At 40.0% G+C, this 19,822-nt stretch overlaps 2 protein-coding genes across 2 annotated transcripts in view; one reads left to right on the forward strand and one right to left on the reverse strand.

Moving 5' to 3' along the window:
* The window catches only part of LOC134799930 (protein I'm not dead yet), a 54,804-nt gene extending 40,766 nt beyond the window's left edge, over positions 1 to 14,038 (forward strand). The window contains exons 4-14 of the mRNA XM_063772368.1: positions 322 to 587; positions 1,804 to 2,004; positions 2,663 to 2,788; positions 3,512 to 3,637; positions 3,808 to 3,919; positions 4,587 to 4,678; positions 5,411 to 5,511; positions 5,882 to 5,974; positions 6,406 to 6,599; positions 7,187 to 7,324; positions 8,235 to 14,038. Of these exons, the coding sequence (XP_063628438.1) occupies positions 322 to 587; positions 1,804 to 2,004; positions 2,663 to 2,788; positions 3,512 to 3,637; positions 3,808 to 3,919; positions 4,587 to 4,678; positions 5,411 to 5,511; positions 5,882 to 5,974; positions 6,406 to 6,599; positions 7,187 to 7,324; positions 8,235 to 8,525 (1,740 nt within the window). The 3' untranslated portion in view covers positions 8,526 to 14,038. The remainder of the gene's footprint in view (positions 1 to 321; positions 588 to 1,803; positions 2,005 to 2,662; positions 2,789 to 3,511; positions 3,638 to 3,807; positions 3,920 to 4,586; positions 4,679 to 5,410; positions 5,512 to 5,881; positions 5,975 to 6,405; positions 6,600 to 7,186; positions 7,325 to 8,234) is intronic.
* A 1,036-nt stretch (positions 14,039 to 15,074) lies between these two features.
* On the reverse strand, positions 15,075 to 17,216 carry LOC134799750 (uncharacterized). Its single transcript, XM_063772160.1, has 2 exons — positions 17,080 to 17,216; positions 15,075 to 15,322 (listed from the first exon to the last, which is right to left on the reverse strand). Exons 1-2 carry the CDS (start codon positions 17,162 to 17,164, stop codon positions 15,114 to 15,116), a joined length of 294 nt encoding a protein of 97 aa, XP_063628230.1. The 5' UTR covers positions 17,165 to 17,216; the 3' UTR covers positions 15,075 to 15,113.
* Positions 17,217 to 19,822: the final 2,606 nt, after the last annotated feature.

The raw sequence follows: 19,822 nt of genomic DNA on the forward strand, positions 1-19,822 counted from the left end.
AGACTCCGTTGTCTGTCTGTCACCAGGCTGTATCTCATGAACCGTGATAGCTAGGCAGTTGAAATGTTCACAGATGAGGTATTTCTGTTGCCGCTATAACAACAAATACTAAAAACAGAATATAATAAATAGTTAAGCGGAGTTCCCATACAACAAACACGATTTTTTTGCCGTTTATTGCGTAATGGTACGGTACCCTTCGTGCGCGAGTCCGACTCGCACTTGGCCGGTTTTTTTACCATTCTGATAAAGTAAAATATTTCTATAAACAATTATGAAAAAAAAAGTAAAAAACCTGTAAACTCCTATTTCTCATTTCAGGCCTTCAAATGCATGTACGTCGTCCTCATAATGGCAACCTACTGGGTCTTGGAACTCCTCCCCCTCCCAGTTACATCCATGCTGCCCATAGTCCTGTTCCCAACCATGGGTATCCTGGACTCCGACAAGACCTGTGCAGCGTACATGAAGGAGACAAACATGATGTTCATGGGTGGTCTGATGATCGCCGCCGGCGTACAGCATTCGAAGTTACCCAGGAGAGTTGCGTTGTGGACTGTGCAAGTTGTTGGATGTTCCCATAGAAGGTATGTCTATAGTCCTCGTGACATCCATGCTGCCCATAGTCCTGTTCCCGACCATGGGTATTCTGGACTCTGACAAGACCTGTGCAGCGTACATGAAGGAGACAAACATGATGTTCATGGGTGGTCTGATGATCGCTGCCAGGGTACAGCATTCGAAGTTGCCCAGGAGAGTTGCGTTGTGGACTGTGCAAGTTGTTGGATGCTCCCATAGAAGGTAAGTCTATAGTCCCGTGGCATCCATGCTGCCCATAGTCTTGTTCTCGACCATGGGTATCCTGGACTCCGACAAGACCTGTGCAGCGTACATGAAGGAGACAAACATGATGTTCATGGGTGGTCTGATGATCGCTGCCGGTGTGCAGCGTACATGAAGGAGACAAACATGATGTTCATGGGTGGTCTGATGATCGCTGCCGGTGTGCAGCGTACATGAAGGAGACAAACATGATGTTCATGCGTGGTCTGATGATCGCTGCCGGTGTGCAGTGTACATGAAGGAGACAAACATGATGTTCATGGGTGGTCTGATGATCGCTGCCGGTGTGCAGCGTACATGAAGGAGACAAACATGATGTTCATGGGTGGTCTGATGATCGCTGCCGGTGTGCAGCGTACATGAAGGAGACAAACATGATGTTCATGGGTGGTCTGATGATCGCTGCCGGTGTGCAGCGTACATGAAGGAGACAAACATGATGTTCATGGGTGGTCTGATGATCGCTGCCGGTGTGCAGCGTACATGAAGGAGACAAACATGATGTTCATGGGTGGTCTGATGATCGCTGCCGGTGTGCAGCGTACATGAAGGAGACAAACATGATGTTCATGGGTGGTCTGATGATCGCCGCCGGGGTATAGCATTCGAAGTTACCCAGGAGAGTTGCGTTGTGGACTGTGCAAGTTGTTGGATGCTCTCATAGAAGGTGAGTTTATAGACAAAGGAATATATAGAAGCGTAAAGCACAGAAACAGCTGAAGTAGATGGTGCTGTTCGCCGTCTTACGTTAACACATTCAGTGCCGTAGCCGATAACATGGGAAAACCCGTATGTAGCGAAAAGCCACTATGAACAGAGAACCCGCTTAGAACGCTTTACGTTACATCGTTAAAATAGCGTCGTACAGGGACGGTACGCGTTAAAGGTGCTGCCATCTTGAGGTCTCGACAGAAAACTTTATTAATTACGTTAATATTTACACTAATACCTTTATTTCAGACTAAACTTCGGTCTAACGTTCGTGACCATGTTCATCTCGATGTGGGTGTCGAACGCGGCCGCCACCACCATGATGGTGCCCATCGTGGAGGCCATCCTTGAGGTCCTGGAGTCCCAGGGTCTGGGGGATGTGTACGTTAATAGGAAGAGACCGGAGAACGGAAAGGAGGTTAAGGCGAAGGATGAGAAGACTGATGAAGAGTGAGTCTTTTACAAGCTTTTATTTGTATTTTTTAAGGTTCCGTTCCCAAAGGGCAAAAACGGGACCCTATTACTAGGACTCCGCTGTTCGTCCGCTGTTTGTCACCAGGCTGTAACTCATTAACCGTGATATATTTCAACAACAACAAATACTAAAAATAAAATAAGATAAATATTTAAATGGGGCTCCTATACAACAAACGTGTTTTTTTTTGCCGCTTTTTGCGTAATGGTACGGAACCCTTCGTGGGCGAGTCCGACTCGCACTTGGCCGGTTTTTTTCGATAGTGTAGGGACCATGTGCTTTAAAGGGTCTGCCACCTTGTGACCTTAATCGAAAACTTAAACATGACATTGACACCTCACGCCAAGAAGCAGGCAGATACTGCCCCTACAAGTTACACACACAGCACAGGCTCCCTTGTGCGTTGTCTCGTATCATCTTGTGTAAATCGAAACTTCTTGACATTTACGCTGCTGTGCCCGCGCAGTTCATACTCAAATGCTCTAATCTTGGAACAGTTTGAAGCCAAATTAGAAACTTTTTAGCTTCCAGCTAAATAAGAACCAATTATGTAAACAGATGAAGGACCAGTGACAATGTAATATTATGTTATGATGAGATAACATAGGGCTGATCTGATATATTTCTTTTCAGAGCCCCGATCCCGAGTGACATCACAATCTGCTATTACCTGAGCATAGCTTACGCTTCGACCCTGGGAGGCTGCGGTACTCTGGTCGGCACAGCTACCAACTCTGCCTTCAAAGGGATATTCGATAGGTAAGATTTTATACAGTAGTTTATGGGTCTCAAAACGTCTCCGCACGCCAAAAGTAAGGTCTTGAGGACCGTAGCTTGTAGGCTCCTACAATAGTCGACTGTTACTTTGATTCAGGATAACATTGTTCAACGATTTTAATCTCACGTATGGAACAAGATATGCTTAAGGTGCATCCACACCTCCACACCGCAGTTAACTTTTGTGAAGCAACACGGTAACATTAGGTTAGTTGTTACCAAGTATAAGAGATAGGTATCTGTATAAGATTGTTCCCAGATATGTATTACTAGCGAGTAGCGACCCACCCCGACTTCGCACGAGTTACACAAAACCTTACCAAATTATACACCTAAACCTTCCTCAAGAATCACTCTATCGATGGGTGAAAACCGCACGAAAATCCGTTCAGTAGTTTTTGAGTTTGTCGCGAACATACAGACAGACACACGCGGCGGGGGGACTTTGTTTTTTAAGGTGTAGTGATAATCTGATAATATTAGAGTGAGGAATGTGACGGTTTAATGTGACACCAAGACGAACATGATTTATTTTGTGTAAAAACAGATGTTATAATTCCGTACACGGCGGGAAGAAGTTGATAACTCGAGATATTTTATTGAAGAAATTTAAACTTTAAATCTAATTACATAAAGTTCAAATTTCTTCCATTTTTTCCCGACATTTCGCCGTGTACGGAATTATATTGTATGTTTCTCTTTCAGTGAGTTCCCTGAGATCCACCATGCAGTGAACTTCTTCTACTTCATGGCGTACAGCACGCCGCCCATGATACTGATGCAGTTCTTAGTCTGGGTCTCCCTGCAGGTCACCTTCATGGGCATGTTCAGGTCAGTACCACCATCAACCCCCACGCTGCCACGCTTAAGAAGCCATTTGAGGGTAGATTTTGTTTACTCTTTTTTAAATGCCTAAAGATACAGGCGATAAGTATGTAAAGTGTTTAAAACATTAAAAGAGTTTTTGAAATAACTTTTGACACCATATGATAATGTTCCAGGCCAAACAGCGAAGCCGCCAAGAAGGTGCAGCTGGCCTCGGGCTCCAAAACCACCATGAAGGTCATCAACGAGAAATACAAGAGCCTCGGACCCGCCACCTTCCACGAAAAGGTACATACGCCTATCTTTGGGTGAATCAACTTTTAGAACACTTGATTTCGTGTCCCTAGAGTCCCTAGCAAAAAAAAGAAAGATTTCTCAAAAATCATGTTGATTTTTTTACTTTTCACAGCGGCATGATTAGATCCATAAGTATTGAATGAACACATCAAAACTTGATCAGATAGAAGTTACATTATGTACGGTAACGCAGGAGAAAAAAAGTTTACTCCCATACAAAAATCAGGGACACATAGGGAGCATATTTTTTTCTCCTACGTTAACATACAAAATGTAATTTTTATCTGTTCAAGTTTAATATGTTAATTCAATACTTATGGTTCTAATCATGCCCTTGTAAACAAAAAAAGTAGAAAAATCATAATAGGGAGTAATACTGCAATGCTCTGCCGCCAGAGGCAGTACTAGCACAAACCGTAAACCATAGAGTAACTTATATACCTATCTACACTTCGCCTAAAAACAGTTTTTTGACAAGTTTTCACAGATTATTTGTTACGAATAAAAATATGACATAGATAAATCATGTCGGTTTGAAAGTTTGTGCTAGTGGCGCCCCCTACCCAGAGTTTTGCGTAATCCCTTTTCAGTATAAAAACTACAAATTTGCCTTAGATTTCTCTTAACAGTGTGTGAAATGAAGTAATGTTGATCTCAGGTCTCAGGCGGTCTGTTCATCCTGGCAGTGTTTATGTACATCTTCAGGAAGCCCGGCTTCATGCCTGGGTGGGCCGACCTGCTTACCACCATGTAAGTATTATCACAGAATAAATATTAGTACTAGGCACAGAAGACTCACTCTCTAACAAAACGCGTCTGTTACGATCAGGACAGATATGGCCGCTAGGTGGCGACAGCGACGCGCGGCTTATGGCTAGCCACCAAAATTGGTGTGGAACGGATGTACTTTTAGCTACCTGTAGCAAAGCGACGAAATCGCGGAGTGAGCCACGCCTGGTATTATGTTAAACATAATACTACTACACTAGACTGCTTTTCAGAATTAGGAGGAGTAAACGGGGTTCGGATCCCGGTGAGGTTATCCCTGAGTCTGTCTCGCTTTCCAGGTTATAATATACCAAGCCAAGTATGTAAATTTTGACATTTTTGGGTAAAGAATGAAGGAATTCAAATACTTGTGTATTTGAATTCCTTCATTCCAATGGTCCAAAGATACAAAATGGTCACAAATTATTGTAAATGTTAAATATACGTAGAATATGTGTTCATAGGTTTTTATTACTATAGAGACGATATATCAAACAATGTAATTGTCGCACGCACCTGTACCACGCGACCAAAACGTCGTAAGCGCTGCAAAATTCATGGCGTTTACGCGTTTATGTCGCGAGATTCACGCTCCGCTTCTATGGTTTGATGCCAAAACGGCAGCAACTCATAGCTCAAAATACTGGTTCTCTGTGCCGGTTCTACCGCCGGTGCCGGTACGTTAGTAATAATAGTTTAATGTGTGTGTTACAGGAAAGTGAAAGACGGTGTGACGTCCATGTTCATCGTGGTCCTCATGTTCATCCTGCCCATGTCTATGGACTTCCTCAAGTTCTTCTCCTCCTCCGCGTCATGTAAGTCACGTGTACAGTCAGATATTAAATAGATATTTACACCCCAAGTCACCCAAGTGCCCAAATATGTGGTATATATATATTTTAATTTTATAAAAAACTATACCGATTATGCAGAGGCGGGGGTGGGGGGAGGGGGGGACTGTACCTTTTGCTCGGCAGCTGTATATGGATCCCTATCCTGGGGTTAAGCAAAGGTACCGAAATTATTAGGTATCGACATTATTATGGATTATTACTCCGTGAATAATATACCCTAACTGTATACCTCACTTCTATGATACGAGTATATACCATAACATCTATGATATATACCATACCCCGTGTCCAATATTAATAACAAATTTTATATTATTATTATTATTTTCAGACGAGGAGCTGGCCAAGTCCAAGCCGTCCCCCGGCGTGGTGACGTGGAACATCCTTAAGGAGAAGATCCCATGGGGTCTCCTGTTCTTGCTGGGTAACATACTTTCTCATAATCAAACTCAAATAACTGCTAAAACTGATTCAAAATTGACTGTGACACCTATATAAAAAATAGAACAAGCAAGAGTCTTAGGGTGGTACTCCATCTGTCCAATATATTTGTCCAATGTCATTGCGTTTCACTCTCTCATTAAGCAAAATGTGAGACAAAGTACACATTGTATAAAGAAATTGGACAGGTGGAATACCAACCTTTAGTGAAAACCTCTGTTAAATTGTTAGCTACTAGTCATCTCTACTTAGATCATCTATACTTCTATACATATACATATTAGGTGACACCGCAACAAGAAGAAACTTAACCTGTTTTGATATTTTTTATTATCCTATAGTCAACTATAGTGGGTTATTGAATCCTCAGAGGGTCAAAACGGTTTTAATATGTACTTACTTTTTGCCCCCCAGGTGGCGGTTTCGCCCTCGCGGAAGGCAGCAAGGCGACCGGGCTGTCGGCCATGATCGGAAGCTCGCTGAGCGGGCTGCAGGGCCTGCCGCCGTACGTGGTGCTGCTGGTCGTGGTGCTGGTCACGCAGTTCATCACGGAGTTCACCAGCAACGTCGCCATCGCCAACCTCATCCTACCGGTGCTGGCCAATATGGTGAGTCGGGAAGGCCTCGCCATTGTGGTGCTAATAAGTCGCCATTGTGGTTCCAATACGTTGCCATTGTAGCGCCAATAAGTTGCAATTGTGACGCCAATATGTCGCCGTTGCAGCGCTAATAAGTAGCCATTGTAGCTTCAATAAGTTGCCATTGCCTCGCCAGATAGTCGCAATTGTAACGCCATTAAGTTGCCATTGGACTCCTATAAATAATCATGGTGGCTCCAATAAGTCGCCATTGCGGCGCCAATAAGTCTCCATTTTATTGTCAATAAGTCGCCATGGAGACTTCAATAAGTCGCCATTGTGGCTCTAATAAGTCGCCATTGATTGTGATCTCAATAAAACTCATTATAAAGACCGATACACATATAAAAATGTTAATCACAGTTCTAGAGTCATAGATCAAAGTGAGGGAGTGTCATTTTAAACGTCACATTTTCATAGAAGTTTAACATTAATGATGTCATTGCTACAATTTGTCACTGCAAATGGCAAGCAGAGTTAGCTTGGTCCGACTCTAATATGTATATATTTTTTTAATTTATTTAGAAAACATTAAATATTGTTTATTTTCGTTACAGGCACGCACATTGAAGATGGACCCTCGCTACCTCATGATCCCAGCCACTCTAGCTTGCTCCATGGCCTTCCACATGCCCGTCGGGACCCCACCCAACGCCATCGTCGCCGGTGTCGCGCACATACCCACTTCTAAGATGGTAAGCTTCTAATACTTCCTGCCAGTGGTAGGGTAATGCGCCAGTAACTAGCCATCCCAAACCAAAAATGAATTCTATTCACCTATACAAAGAATTCATTTTAGTATAAGTTTTCAATAACTGGCCACCCTTCAATAACTAGCCACCTTAGACTAAAATGAATTCTGTTTGTAGGTGAATAGAATTCAATTTAGTTTAGGGTGGCCTGTTATTCAACAGTGGCCAGTTATTGACAAATTACGAAGAGAAAAACCGTACTGTCATCTTAAAGGTCGGCACCTACCCCTCTGGTGTTGCGGGTGGGTGTCCATGAGCGACGGTAATTGCTTTCCATCAGGCAATTCGTCTACTCGTTTGCCTCCATAAAATAAACTGCTGTAAATAGATATTCCCATCAAAATTAACGCAGCATAAAGTACAGTCAGCAGCAGAAGTTGCTAAGCGGGCGAGGTGTTCAAAATGATCTTGACGCGACTTTATTATTAAAAGAATAAGAGCGTGCCAAGGTAATTTTGAACACTTCGCCCGCTTAGCAACTTCTGTTGCTAAATCCGTGGGTTTATTTTGATTATTTCGTTAGGGGCTGTCCATAAATTACGTCATCGATTTTTGACGATTTTGGACCCCCCCCCCCCTATAATCATCCAAAAATCATGCTTCAAATGACCCCATTTCCTCCTACTTCATGCTACCGTCATCCGATGTCCAGACCCCCCCCCCCTAATTTGAAATGACGTAATTTATGAATAGCCCCTTATCTGTAATTTATTTTTATTTATCTGCCGATAATTTCCTATAATAATTTAAAATATTAAGTAAGTAAGGGGTTAATGTCAAATCCAATGACTTACCCACTTAAAAATTAAAACCACTCTAAGCAAAATTGTAACCGTAATTTTCTTTTTCCCAGGCGATTGGCGGCATCGGCCCCAAAATCATCACGACCCTCGTCGTATGGGGCTCCTACCCGCTCTACGGCGACACCCTCATCTTCAAGCGCGAGGACATCGAAGCCCTCCACCTCTTCGACGACACCCCCCAACCCCTCGCCACCACCAAGACCCCCGGCCTACAGCTCTCCTGTAATAATACTACCACTAATGATATCTTGAACGGCACGAACAGGTTTGGATGTAGCTTGGCGCATACTAATACTGCGTTGAAGGGTCTGATCAATTGTGAGTATGTAGCTAAGAGATAATTTGTGACGTTTTCAACCTAAATGTACCACATTGTTGGTTGTCGATAAGGTTGATTTCAAATTATAAATAACAAAATGGCGACTTATTGGCGCCGCAATGGCGACTTATTGGAGCTACCATGGCGACTTATTGGAGCCACCATGGCGACTTATTGGAGCCACCATGGCGACTTATTGAAAGCAAAATAGCGCCTTATTGACAACCGACAATATGTACCATTGTGGTTGAGAATGGCGCATTTAGGGTTTCAAAAGGATTTGCTGAAGTAGTCTAGCTTGTATGAATCGGAAACTTAAACTTCAACAGGGGGGCGGAACTGATCCTTTTGGGCATTCTCGGCTCCGTTCGGCTCAGCATCGCTCCGAGCAAAGAGAATTTAGACTAGAGGAATATGTCAAAGTAAATTATGTAGTCAGTAAATTTACTGCCATCTTTCGACACAAATGATACCTTTTGTCTCTCGAGTAGATGGCGATTCTTTTTGACATTTAACAAATTTAACACATATCAGTGAAAAATAAGGATCAAAGTCAAATGGCGTTCTAAAGCTGTTAATCATTTGTGTCGAAAGATGGCAGTAAATGTACTATGTAATTTACTTTGACAATATTCCTCTATTTCAAATTCTCTTTATCGGGACGTAGGAGGCTATACAGTTCAAGCACTCTCTTGGGCGTTTTACGAGCCATCTTGTGGCCTAAATCGGAAGCATAAACTTGACATTGATACTTTGTATCAATGGGCTCCTGTGCTGCCCCCATAGACTAGGAATCCTCTAGACGGAGTTTAGAGCAATTATTTCATGAAGCCGATGCTGCCAAAAATACGGGGGTGCGGGGGACGAGGTGAGCGAGGTCCCGTGCCGTGATTGGTCCGTTCAAAGACACGGACGTCACACAAAGACACTTTCGACTCGAAAATGGAGTAAAACTACCGTATGCGTGGCAGAGGGGGTAGAGCTACTATGCTCAGTCTGGAGGATGTCTTGTCTGTGGCTGCCCCTAAAGGTCTCAAATATATGTGTAAATGGACTATGTCAGCGTTATAATAAGATTAAAAATCCATTGTTACTCAATTAACTAACATTTTTTTCGATGCACGACGCGAATGTAGGCATATTTGAATTTTTCTCAAAAAATGGATCAAAATAATATTGATAATTTAAAGTCACTTTTAATTAGGTATTACCGAGATTTATTTCTAAGGATGGTATTCCAACTGTCCAATTTCTAGGTCCAATGTGCATTACGTCTCACTTTGTCACTAAGCAAAATGTGAGACGCAAATACACATTGGACTAGGAAATTGGACAGATGGAATACCACCAAAGACCTTTTAAGCGAATCAGTTTGAAACAAACTGTAGTTTCTGTACGAAAAACCGCCACGATTAGTATGTAAAATATTAGAAATCCTACTTGCAACCTGACCATTACGTTTAGAATCTAAAGATGTTATATGAATAAATAGAAAAACTGTAAATCCATTTAAAAAATCCGAAATATCCTAAGAAACAAACCCATTAGATATTTTTGACATAATTTTTTTAATGCATTGAACAAGCATTTTGTACAAGGAAAGAAGGACTAATTTTTTATTCAAATCATTTGAATGGGATATATTTTTGTATTTATGTACTAAGGTAAACTTATCCTTATTAAGGGTATCTTCCAGTTAATATTTGAGGAAATGTTTTTAATCAGGGAAAACACCCTAAGCAACATAAGTGAAATACTATACCATATGATTGATTGATATTTGGACATAGTTAACAAAAAGGGGGCACCATAAAACTTGTCCTCATGTTTTTGACAGAAAGTTAAACTTGTATTAACCCCTTGACCGCCAATGGGCAAAGATTTCATTAGCGTGTGTGGCTACAACCCAATAGGTTTACAATGACGCGACGCGCACGTTGTGGCGTTCAATGGGTTAACAGATTTCGTGGGTTGGATCCTTTTTCCTAATTATGTCCATGTTGTCTTAATATTAAAACAGCATTTACATCTCATGCCCACCGACACAGCGGTCAAATTAAAATAAGTTACTGCCAGAAACGCGTATGTGCGTTCTCATTTTCAGTTCTAAAGTTTGCATCAGAGCATAACTCCCTCTGATTCTCTCTTATAGCATTTTATACATGTATAATATTCTATAATTACTTTATTCTATATTATACATACAGGTTGTTATTGTTCGTTTATCATCACTTTCCGAGATGATTATATAGCTGGATAACTTTTACTATGGGACCATATCCAAAGTGGAAAACCATATGGCCTGTTTTATACATTTCTGCCAATGTTTTCTGTCCTTATAGTAAAATTTGTTTATATACTTTATATGTATAGCCTAAATATTAATTTCGCTGTCTAAATCACCCAGTATATCATTTTTTATATGCCTTTATGACCCGCTGTGATGGATTTAACCCTTTTCCAGGCCGCACCAATCTCAAGGTTTTCCCGAAAAATCCAAATATATTCCAATTAATCCAGCTTTGATGATTCATTGGAAGACAAGTCAAATTTCCCGAAAGTGCAATCTAATTTGAATCTTAAATCGGAATGCTAAAGTTGAAATACAAGTGGCGCGTATGTGGTCGATAAATCGTACTATGCCTGGAAAACGGTTAATATACAATTCTATTTCCGAATGCTTTTTCTATTAGATTTGAAGAAAAAAATGAATCAATGGTTGAACTATTCGCAAATAAGTAGTTGATATTGAGGAGTACGTAGGTTTTATTTTATACCAAAAACTTATTTATTGTAGAAGAGTTAAGTCTAAAAAAATCTTCGAAATTGACTGCTGACATAGATGTCGCTTTACGGATCCGTACGGGGTACCTCTGGTTGTCAAAAGAGTTAGCCAAGTTACCATAAAATATGGCGCCGTAAAGCGCCATCTACTTACGCTGTTTATCTTAGACTTACTGTTCTACAATGAATAAGTCTTTGTTTTATATATATTTAAACGAATTATGATTGAATGAGTTTGGTGGTAGGGTGGTTTACTATTCTATCCTCCTAAGGCCCAAGGTACGGGTTACCTATAGTACTTATTCAGTTCAATGAAATTTAAATCATATTCGATTGGAACAGAGTTGCTTTTGCTTTGTTTCGTTCAGTTTTTGAACAACGCAAAATCAACTCTATTTCCTATCATGTAGGTTCAAATTTCTGTGGCAAATTTTACATTTTACATTTGTATGGCTGGGCCCTAGGAGGCTATACTCATTTTAATGACGCTTTATTTGGTGCCACAATAAATCTATGCTCAAATAATTTAATTGATGTGAAACTTCAATTGATAAAAAAAAACTGTATGTGTAAATTATTCTGTCTATATTTTACTCTGAACTCTGTAACGACGAAGTGTGAATGTACCATAATAAACGCCATATTTTCATAGAACTTACGTTTATGGTGACATTGTCACACTTTTTCGTAGCAAAGTCTGTGCAGAGTCGGAGATTAGGAGCTTTTTCTGAGCATATTGTGTCATTGAATAATTTTACGGTTTAGACTCACTTGTTTTAAGTCACTCGTGCGACATGTTTCGGAGAGCGTAGGTCTCCTTTCTCAAGCACTAACAGTGCGAGCAGCGTTCACGACGGCCAGGTATCGTGTACCGTAAAATTATTCAATGTTAGTATGTTTCACAACAGTTTAAATCCCATATTGTCTCAATTTGTCATAGAAAAAGAAACTTACACTTATAGTACAATTTCTAAAAAATCTTTAAAAAGTGTTAAATCCGATATAGGTATATTTCTTGACAAACCCTTGTATACTTATACAATCAAGATAATATATATTTTAGAAAATACATTGTGACAAAAAATTTAAATTTATTTTTAGAAACTATCAGCCCGAATAATAGGTAGTCATTAAATGAATATGTTATGTTATATGGTAGCATAATTGTGATACCTGAAGCTGTTTATAATAATTTTATATATTGAGTGCCTTAAGCAAATCTCTATTTTTTAACCAAAACAGAATTGAGTTGACTATAGGTATATTGACTTGTATATTTTCATTTGTAATAAATAATATCGTAACGTTTGCCAGTGAACTCAATTATTACAAATGTCCGAAGCTGCCAGAGAAAAAAAGTTGCATTTCAGAATGAAATTGTTACAAACATAATGTAAGCATATAAATATATATTATATACATTTAAATTGTTTTGTACAAGTGCAATAAATTTCAGGCGCTGTTGCGAGTTGCCATAATAATAAGTTTCAAGACTAACATATTTAGGACAGTATTTTACATGGCAGTGCATCTCGCTCTTACTAATAAAGGTGAAAGAAGGGTGTCATCTATTGGGCGTTAGCGTATCGTTCACTAGGACCAAAGAGAATAGAGTGTATAGAGAGAGTTACTGTCATGGTAAATTATGTAGCCACAGTACATTTACTAGTTAGAACGCCATTTGACTTTGATCCTTATTCTTTCACTGATATGAGTGATATGTGTTAATTTGTTAAATATTTAAATTAACGCCATCTACTCGAGCGTAGGCTGAATGGTGCCATGCATCGGTCGAAAAGATTGCACCATACCTTTGGCCTAGTGTCGAGTAGATGGCGTTAATTTAAATATTTAACGTATCAGTGGAATAAGGATCAAAGTCAAATGGCGTTCTAACAGTTTTAATCTTCTGTCGAAAGATGGCAGTAAAATTACTGTGGCTACATAATTTACTTTGACAATCCGCCTCTATTTCAAATTCTCTTTGCTAGGACTTTTACCTTATGTATAAAAACAGTGTTTAACCTTTTGAACGCCAAACGGCGCATCCATTTGCCGTGCTACTGACGCCACGGGGGTAAAATTTAGTTTTGTGAATAAATAATGCCAACCTAAAAGTGGGGTGTTTTTCAGTAGATTTTCATCAAAAAACGATCAACGTCAAATGCCGTCTTTGGCGTCGTCGTCACGATTTTGCGTTGACGTCAATTGCCGTCAGTGGCGTTCAAAAGGTTAAGAGCGGATAAAATGCTGAATCTGGCCGTATATTTATTTCATGTCGATGACAAATAAATGCATTTTCATTTGACAGTGAATTTATTTTTTAATTATTTTAATTGAGCGCCTGACGTGTGAATGTGTAGATGTTTTTGGAGGCGAGAAGTCTCATAACTACTGTAGATATATTATATTGAGACGATAAATAAATATGTCTAGTTTTTGTACAAATATATTTTTATTGTGACAGTAAAAATCAACTAGCTTTGAACGGAGTAATTACTAGTATGTGAAGAAAAGTATATAATGTGTATAATGTGTATAATGTATATAAATGCCTATATTGTGATCATATATTATTTGTTGTCTCAGATGTAGATGTAGTTGAAATTATTTGAGGTGCTGACACATTTGTAAGAGTTATTTATTGGAACTCCACTTCAAATTAATTCAAATACTTATTAAAACTCATTGTGTAAATAGAAAAACTAATTTGTATTGTTGTTATTTTAAGAAATAAATGGTTGAAATTTTTAGTTGTGTTTCTGTTATTGATCTAGTGTTAGTTTTAACATGTATTAATAGTTACCGGTTATCAGCCGTCGCGAGCCGAGCCGAACGACGACATTTTCGCTCTTATTGCGCGGGCATAAAGCTTTTTCCTATCGGATTTTGCCGATTCCGCGTCGACATGTGTGGACGAACCCTTATCGTCTAAGTCTACTTACATTGGATTGGGAACTAACAAACTACTGTGGAAGTTGTGTAACGTATCCTTCGGACTCGGGCGCTGCACGGACTGGCCGGTGCTCCGGTCTCTGAGCGTCGGCAACTCATAGTAAGATCCGTGACGTAGAGGGGGGGATCTAGAATGTTCTATCTAAAACTATGTCCTAACCAAGGACTAGGTACTATCTAAATCGTTGAAGAAGCTCCAAGCGAGATTCGTAAAATATGAAACTAATTTTGTGTCAACAAAATTTCTAGATAAATAATTAGCGTTTATTCTAATTTTTTTCCTGTTTCATATCTTATCCGTTTCATATTTCTATCAGCGATCAAATTTAAGTTGTAGGGCGAACAATACAAGCATATAAGGTAGGTTGCTTTATTTCTACATGACAAATCTTCCTAACAAATAAGACTGCTTTTCAAACGTATCTAAATTATTGATAAAGCTCCAATTGAAGTGGGATTCGTAAAATATGGTCCTTTGTCAATTAAAACATTGTAGATGAGTAATTAGCATGTTTACTGTTTTCTTTCTTTATAGGTACTCTAGGTAGGTAGGTAGGTTCGTTTCGGAGGCCTAGATTCTCTTTGGATTGTTAAGCCAAAATAGTTAATTATACTTAGGTACAGCATGGCAAAAAAGAGTAGAAATTAAAAAGTGGCAACACTAGTGTCGTCCCGTTCTCTTATATAAATTGATTTGAAAGGGATGACACTACAGTGTTGCCACTTTTTAATTTCTACTCTTTTTTGCCAGCCTGTATTCTACCTACCTATACTCTTAATTTTTCTAACAGTCAAACTTGGGTAATGGCGGTTAAAAAATACAAACTAGGTCTAACTTTCTTTATTTGTACATATCAAATGTAACAATGAGCTACTGCCTCTCATTCTTCGGGCACTGGTAAAGATGCACACACTTGCCAGTGCCGCGGTCCCTGACCGTCGGCAGCTCGCAGAAGCAGTCAGCCTCGAAGCAAGGATGTATCGCCAGGTCTCTGAAGGCGTGCGGGTAGGGGGTGTGGCAGTCGGGCTCTTCCATGCGCGGGCAGTGGTACACGGAGCTCTCGCCTGCAGGACATTCCTCTGAAAATATGGCTGATTTTAGTACGTACAAACACTAATAATAAGATTACAAGTTGCACATGTTGCGACCACGAAAAAGAGTAAAGAGCTCTACACAGGGATGTTGCGAATATTCGCATCCGCGACCGCGACCATTATTTTCAAAATCCGCATCCGCATAAAATCGATGCGGAGCTTAAGCGGATGTCGAACAAGTCGGTACAGAACTACAGAAACGTCTTAGCGGCGGCGTAAGTGTTAGGTAATTTCTTCATTACCGTAAAATGGGGTTAGTAGGGTCAAAACTGAAATTCAAACCTCGATAACATTTTATTTTTACATATGAAAACTGGAATGGTGTATATAATAATTGTTCCGGACGTTTGTATTTTAGTTTTTATTTATTTTGGGTAGTTCCATTTCATAACTTTGACGATAAAGAGGAAAACCCACCTCACCCCGTAGTGCCTCGTATTTGGGGTGAGAGGGGTTTTCATACAAAGGTGATTTTGGAAGATTGTTGGATCGATTTTTTTTATTATGCGTATTACATATAGCTCCATTTTAAATTGGAATACATTATTTTTGTAGCAGTAGCCTTAAAATCCCTTCTCACCTCCCTCTCAAACATTCTCTCCCCATTTATAACCCACCTCTCCCCGCGAAACCTACTCACCCCGTTTTACGGTACCTATAAATAACGAAATCGTCTAGATCCAGAAAAGTCGGCCAATTAAGTTACTGTTTATAACGCACAATATTCTTGCTCAATACTAATCGATTCGTTATTTTTTAAATAACAATTAATTACTAAAAATTTTATATGTATTTGATTTTTTTTAAGTAGGTACCTACTTAATCTTGACATCCGCATCAGCGAATGTGAGCCTTTAAATATCCGCATCCGCATCCGCGGATGTCAAAAAATCTGAATCCGCAACATCCCTGCTCCACAATCGTCACTGATAATGGGGTTGGCATCTGTTAAAGGTTTTTATATATACACCGTGTTTTTATTGAATTCCGTTAACTTCGGGGTATGGTTAAGTACGTTTAAGAGAACTAAATGGCATAGTTGAGTTTCAAAAAAAATATATTTAATAAAACATTTTAAGGTTAAAAAGTAATTAAATCTAGCATATAGCGTTATTGTAACACGGGCATTACATTTAACTCAACCAAATAATAGAAATCGACATATCAATGTCATTTCTAAACACTAATCAATATGTAAACCGGCCCTAAGGCAAGTGTACACGCCTTGTAGGAAAAAAATAAATTATTGATTATCTCCGAAATGGAGTTAATTAGAATATCGGTGTCTTTGAGAAAGTTACTTGATTTAAGCTCAGGAATGTACCCTTGAAATTAACGGAAATAAAAAAAAACACGGTGTATATGGCCTCAGCATAAAGTAAAGTAAACTAGAGACTGGTAAAAAAGCTATGTTGGCGCCACATCATCTTCCTCGCGTTGTCCCGGCATTTTTCCACGGCTCATGGGAGCCGTAGTGTGTGTGTGTGTGTGTGTGTGTGTGTGTGTGTGTGTGTGTGTGTGTGTGTGTGTGCGCGTGCGCGCGCGCGTGTGTGTGTGTGTGATGTGTTTGTGTGCGTGTGTGTGTGTGTGTGTGTGTGTACCTACACTTAGCTTACCAGTAGGTACGCTTATAAATAAATAAATACATAGGTACAAGAATTGCTCGTATATAAAGGAATTGCTCGTAAATATAGTCATACGATTTATCTTAGTATTAAGATGTGGTAAATGAGTTAACTTACTTTTTATGATATCAGCAAGATCAAGTTGTTTCCCGCTAACGCAGACCGCCAGAAGAGCACACAGGAGAACACAGGTATATTTCATCTTGTTTGACTGTCTATCTATCCTGTCCGAACTCCGTAGTAAGTACTTAAGATCACTGGTCAGAATGATCACTGTATGCAAGTCGTGCTGGTTTTATAGTAGATTGAGCTTCTCGGTTTGTGTCCATTGTCATACTGAATGTTTTATGTAAGTCATACTAGCCGGAGAGCTAGCCACGGCAATATATAGGTATGCAATTTATAGAGCAACGAAATCCTTCTAGTTAGTGTGCCATATTATATCACACCAAACACAGAGCTCTATAAATTGCACACCTTCAATTGATTTTACAACCACTTTGTTGCCCATCCACTCTCACACCCATCGCTAGACAGCTGCCAGGCGCCCGGATTAATTAATAATGATAGTATGGCATACTAACTAAGTAACTAGAGAGATTTCGTTGCTCTATAAATTGCATACCTATTGCCGTGGCTACCTCTTAGACCATACACTCACACTCATACACACTCACTCCGTTGGCTCAGCGACCCAAAATGAGACTTGGCCTCCGACAAAAAGACTGCGCCACTTTTCTCGGTGAGACCTCTCGCCAATTGTTGACTCGAAGTTCGCGCAGATCCGCCTCCACCACATGTCACATCAGCGATTCTTGGGGCGTCCGATACGACGTCTTCCTGCTGGAAGAGGGTCATACACGGACAGGAACAGACTAGAGCCTAATATATGTATATTTTTTATTGGGACTGGTTAGGTATACCTATCCACGCTGTGACGAGGCGTCCGTCACGTCATTTTCTATGAGGGCTGATCGGTGATCACGTGGTGCAAATAGAAAACGAGGCGCCGGAAGCTCCGGCCCGGTCTAGCGTGAGTCATCCTTAAATCTGTAGGTATGCTGTCAAATACCGTGTTCTTCATCTGATTCAGCGAGTTTATTTTTTGAATGAATACATGTTCAGTTGGATTGTTAGGTACAGGTTTAATGAGGTTCGGCGAAAAATTTTATTTTAAAATTTTCCCCCAGAGTAATCTTTCCTCGGCCCGGACCCGACACGTTCTAGCAACGAGTAAGATGTATAATGCGAACACGCACTAGGGGTCAACACAAGGTGACACTTGCTAATCCTTATCTAATAGAGAAGCAATTATAAACGGGAGTTAAAGCAAAAAGGAATAACCAGTCGTGAACGTTTTCCACATTTACATACGTCATAACAATAAATAATTCCCAGATTAAAATAATTTATTTACAAACAAGGTATGTATATACACAATAAATAACTAGCTTAAATCTAAAATAGGCCCTTGAGGCATTGTACCAAGGATGCTGGCGACATTTCCTCGCTGTATCGCAATGCTGATACGTTGTGCGAGACTGCGAGGTAGCCGCCAGCTCTTCGGTCACCAGTTACGTCAACCAGATACTCTACTCAGATTGTATTATCGTCATTATCGACCATCAAATAACCCTCGGTCAAGGACAGAGTATCTATGTACTTGATCACTTTTAAAATCAGTCTAAGCTAACTCTGCAGCGAGTTTAATAGAGCGAGTCTACTATGTTTGCGGCATAAACTGCCATCATCTTCCTCGCGTTATCCCGGCATTTTGCCACGGCTCATGGTTGTCAACTAATCTCGAGAATTGGCGTAGGCACTAGTGGCATAAGGCATAATAACGGCCGTTTCTTTTATTTTACATCAACTTAGAAGTCTGATGTTTTTATAGCTTCAATGACTGATCATAATTTCAACTCGGTACATTGAATATATAAACTTGACATTGATACTTTGTATCAATGGGCTCCTGTGCTGCCCCCATAGACTAGGAATCCTCTAGACGGAGTTTAGAGCAATTATTTCATGAAGCCGATGCTGCCAAAAATACGGGGGTGCGGGGGACGAGGTAAGCGAGGTCCCGTGTCGTGATTGGTCCGTTCAAAGACACGGACGTCGCACAAAGACACTTTCGACTCGAAAATGGAGTAAAACTACCGTATGCGTGGCAGAGGGGGTAGAGCTACTATGCTCAGTCTGGAGGATGTCTTGTCTGTGGCTGCCCCTAAAGGTCTCAAATATATGTGTAAATGGACTATGTGAGCGTTATAATAAGATTAAAAATCCATTGTTACTCAATTAACTAACATTTTTTTCGATGCACGACGCGAATGTAGGCATATTTGAATTTTTCTCAAAAAATTGATCAAAATAATATGTGACGTCCCACGGGTAAAGGTACCTTATGGCGGTTGGCGCTTACGCTATTATTAACGTCGCTCCAATATTATTGCGGCGCTATGCGACGTAAGCGCCAGCCGCCATAAGGTACCTTTTGCCGTGGGACGTCACATATTGATAATTTAAAGTCACTTTTAATTAGGTATTACCGAGATTTATTTCTAAGGATGGTATTCCAACTGTCCAATTTCTAGGTCCAATGTGCATTACGTCTCACTTTGTCACTAAGCAAAATGTGAGACGCAAATACACATTGGACTAGGAAATTGGACAGATGGAATACCACCAAAGACCTTTTAAGCGAATCAGTTTGAAACAAACTGTAGTTTCTGTACGAAAAACCGCCACGATTAGTATGTAAAATATTAGAAATCCTACTTGCAACCTGACCATTACGTTTAGAATCTAAAGATGTTGTATGAAGAAATAGAAAAACTGTAAATCCATTTAAAAAATC

This window comes from Cydia splendana, chromosome 19, assembly GCF_910591565.1.
Source record: "Cydia splendana chromosome 19, ilCydSple1.2, whole genome shotgun sequence".
Lineage (NCBI taxonomy): Eukaryota > Metazoa > Arthropoda > Insecta > Lepidoptera > Tortricidae > Cydia > Cydia splendana.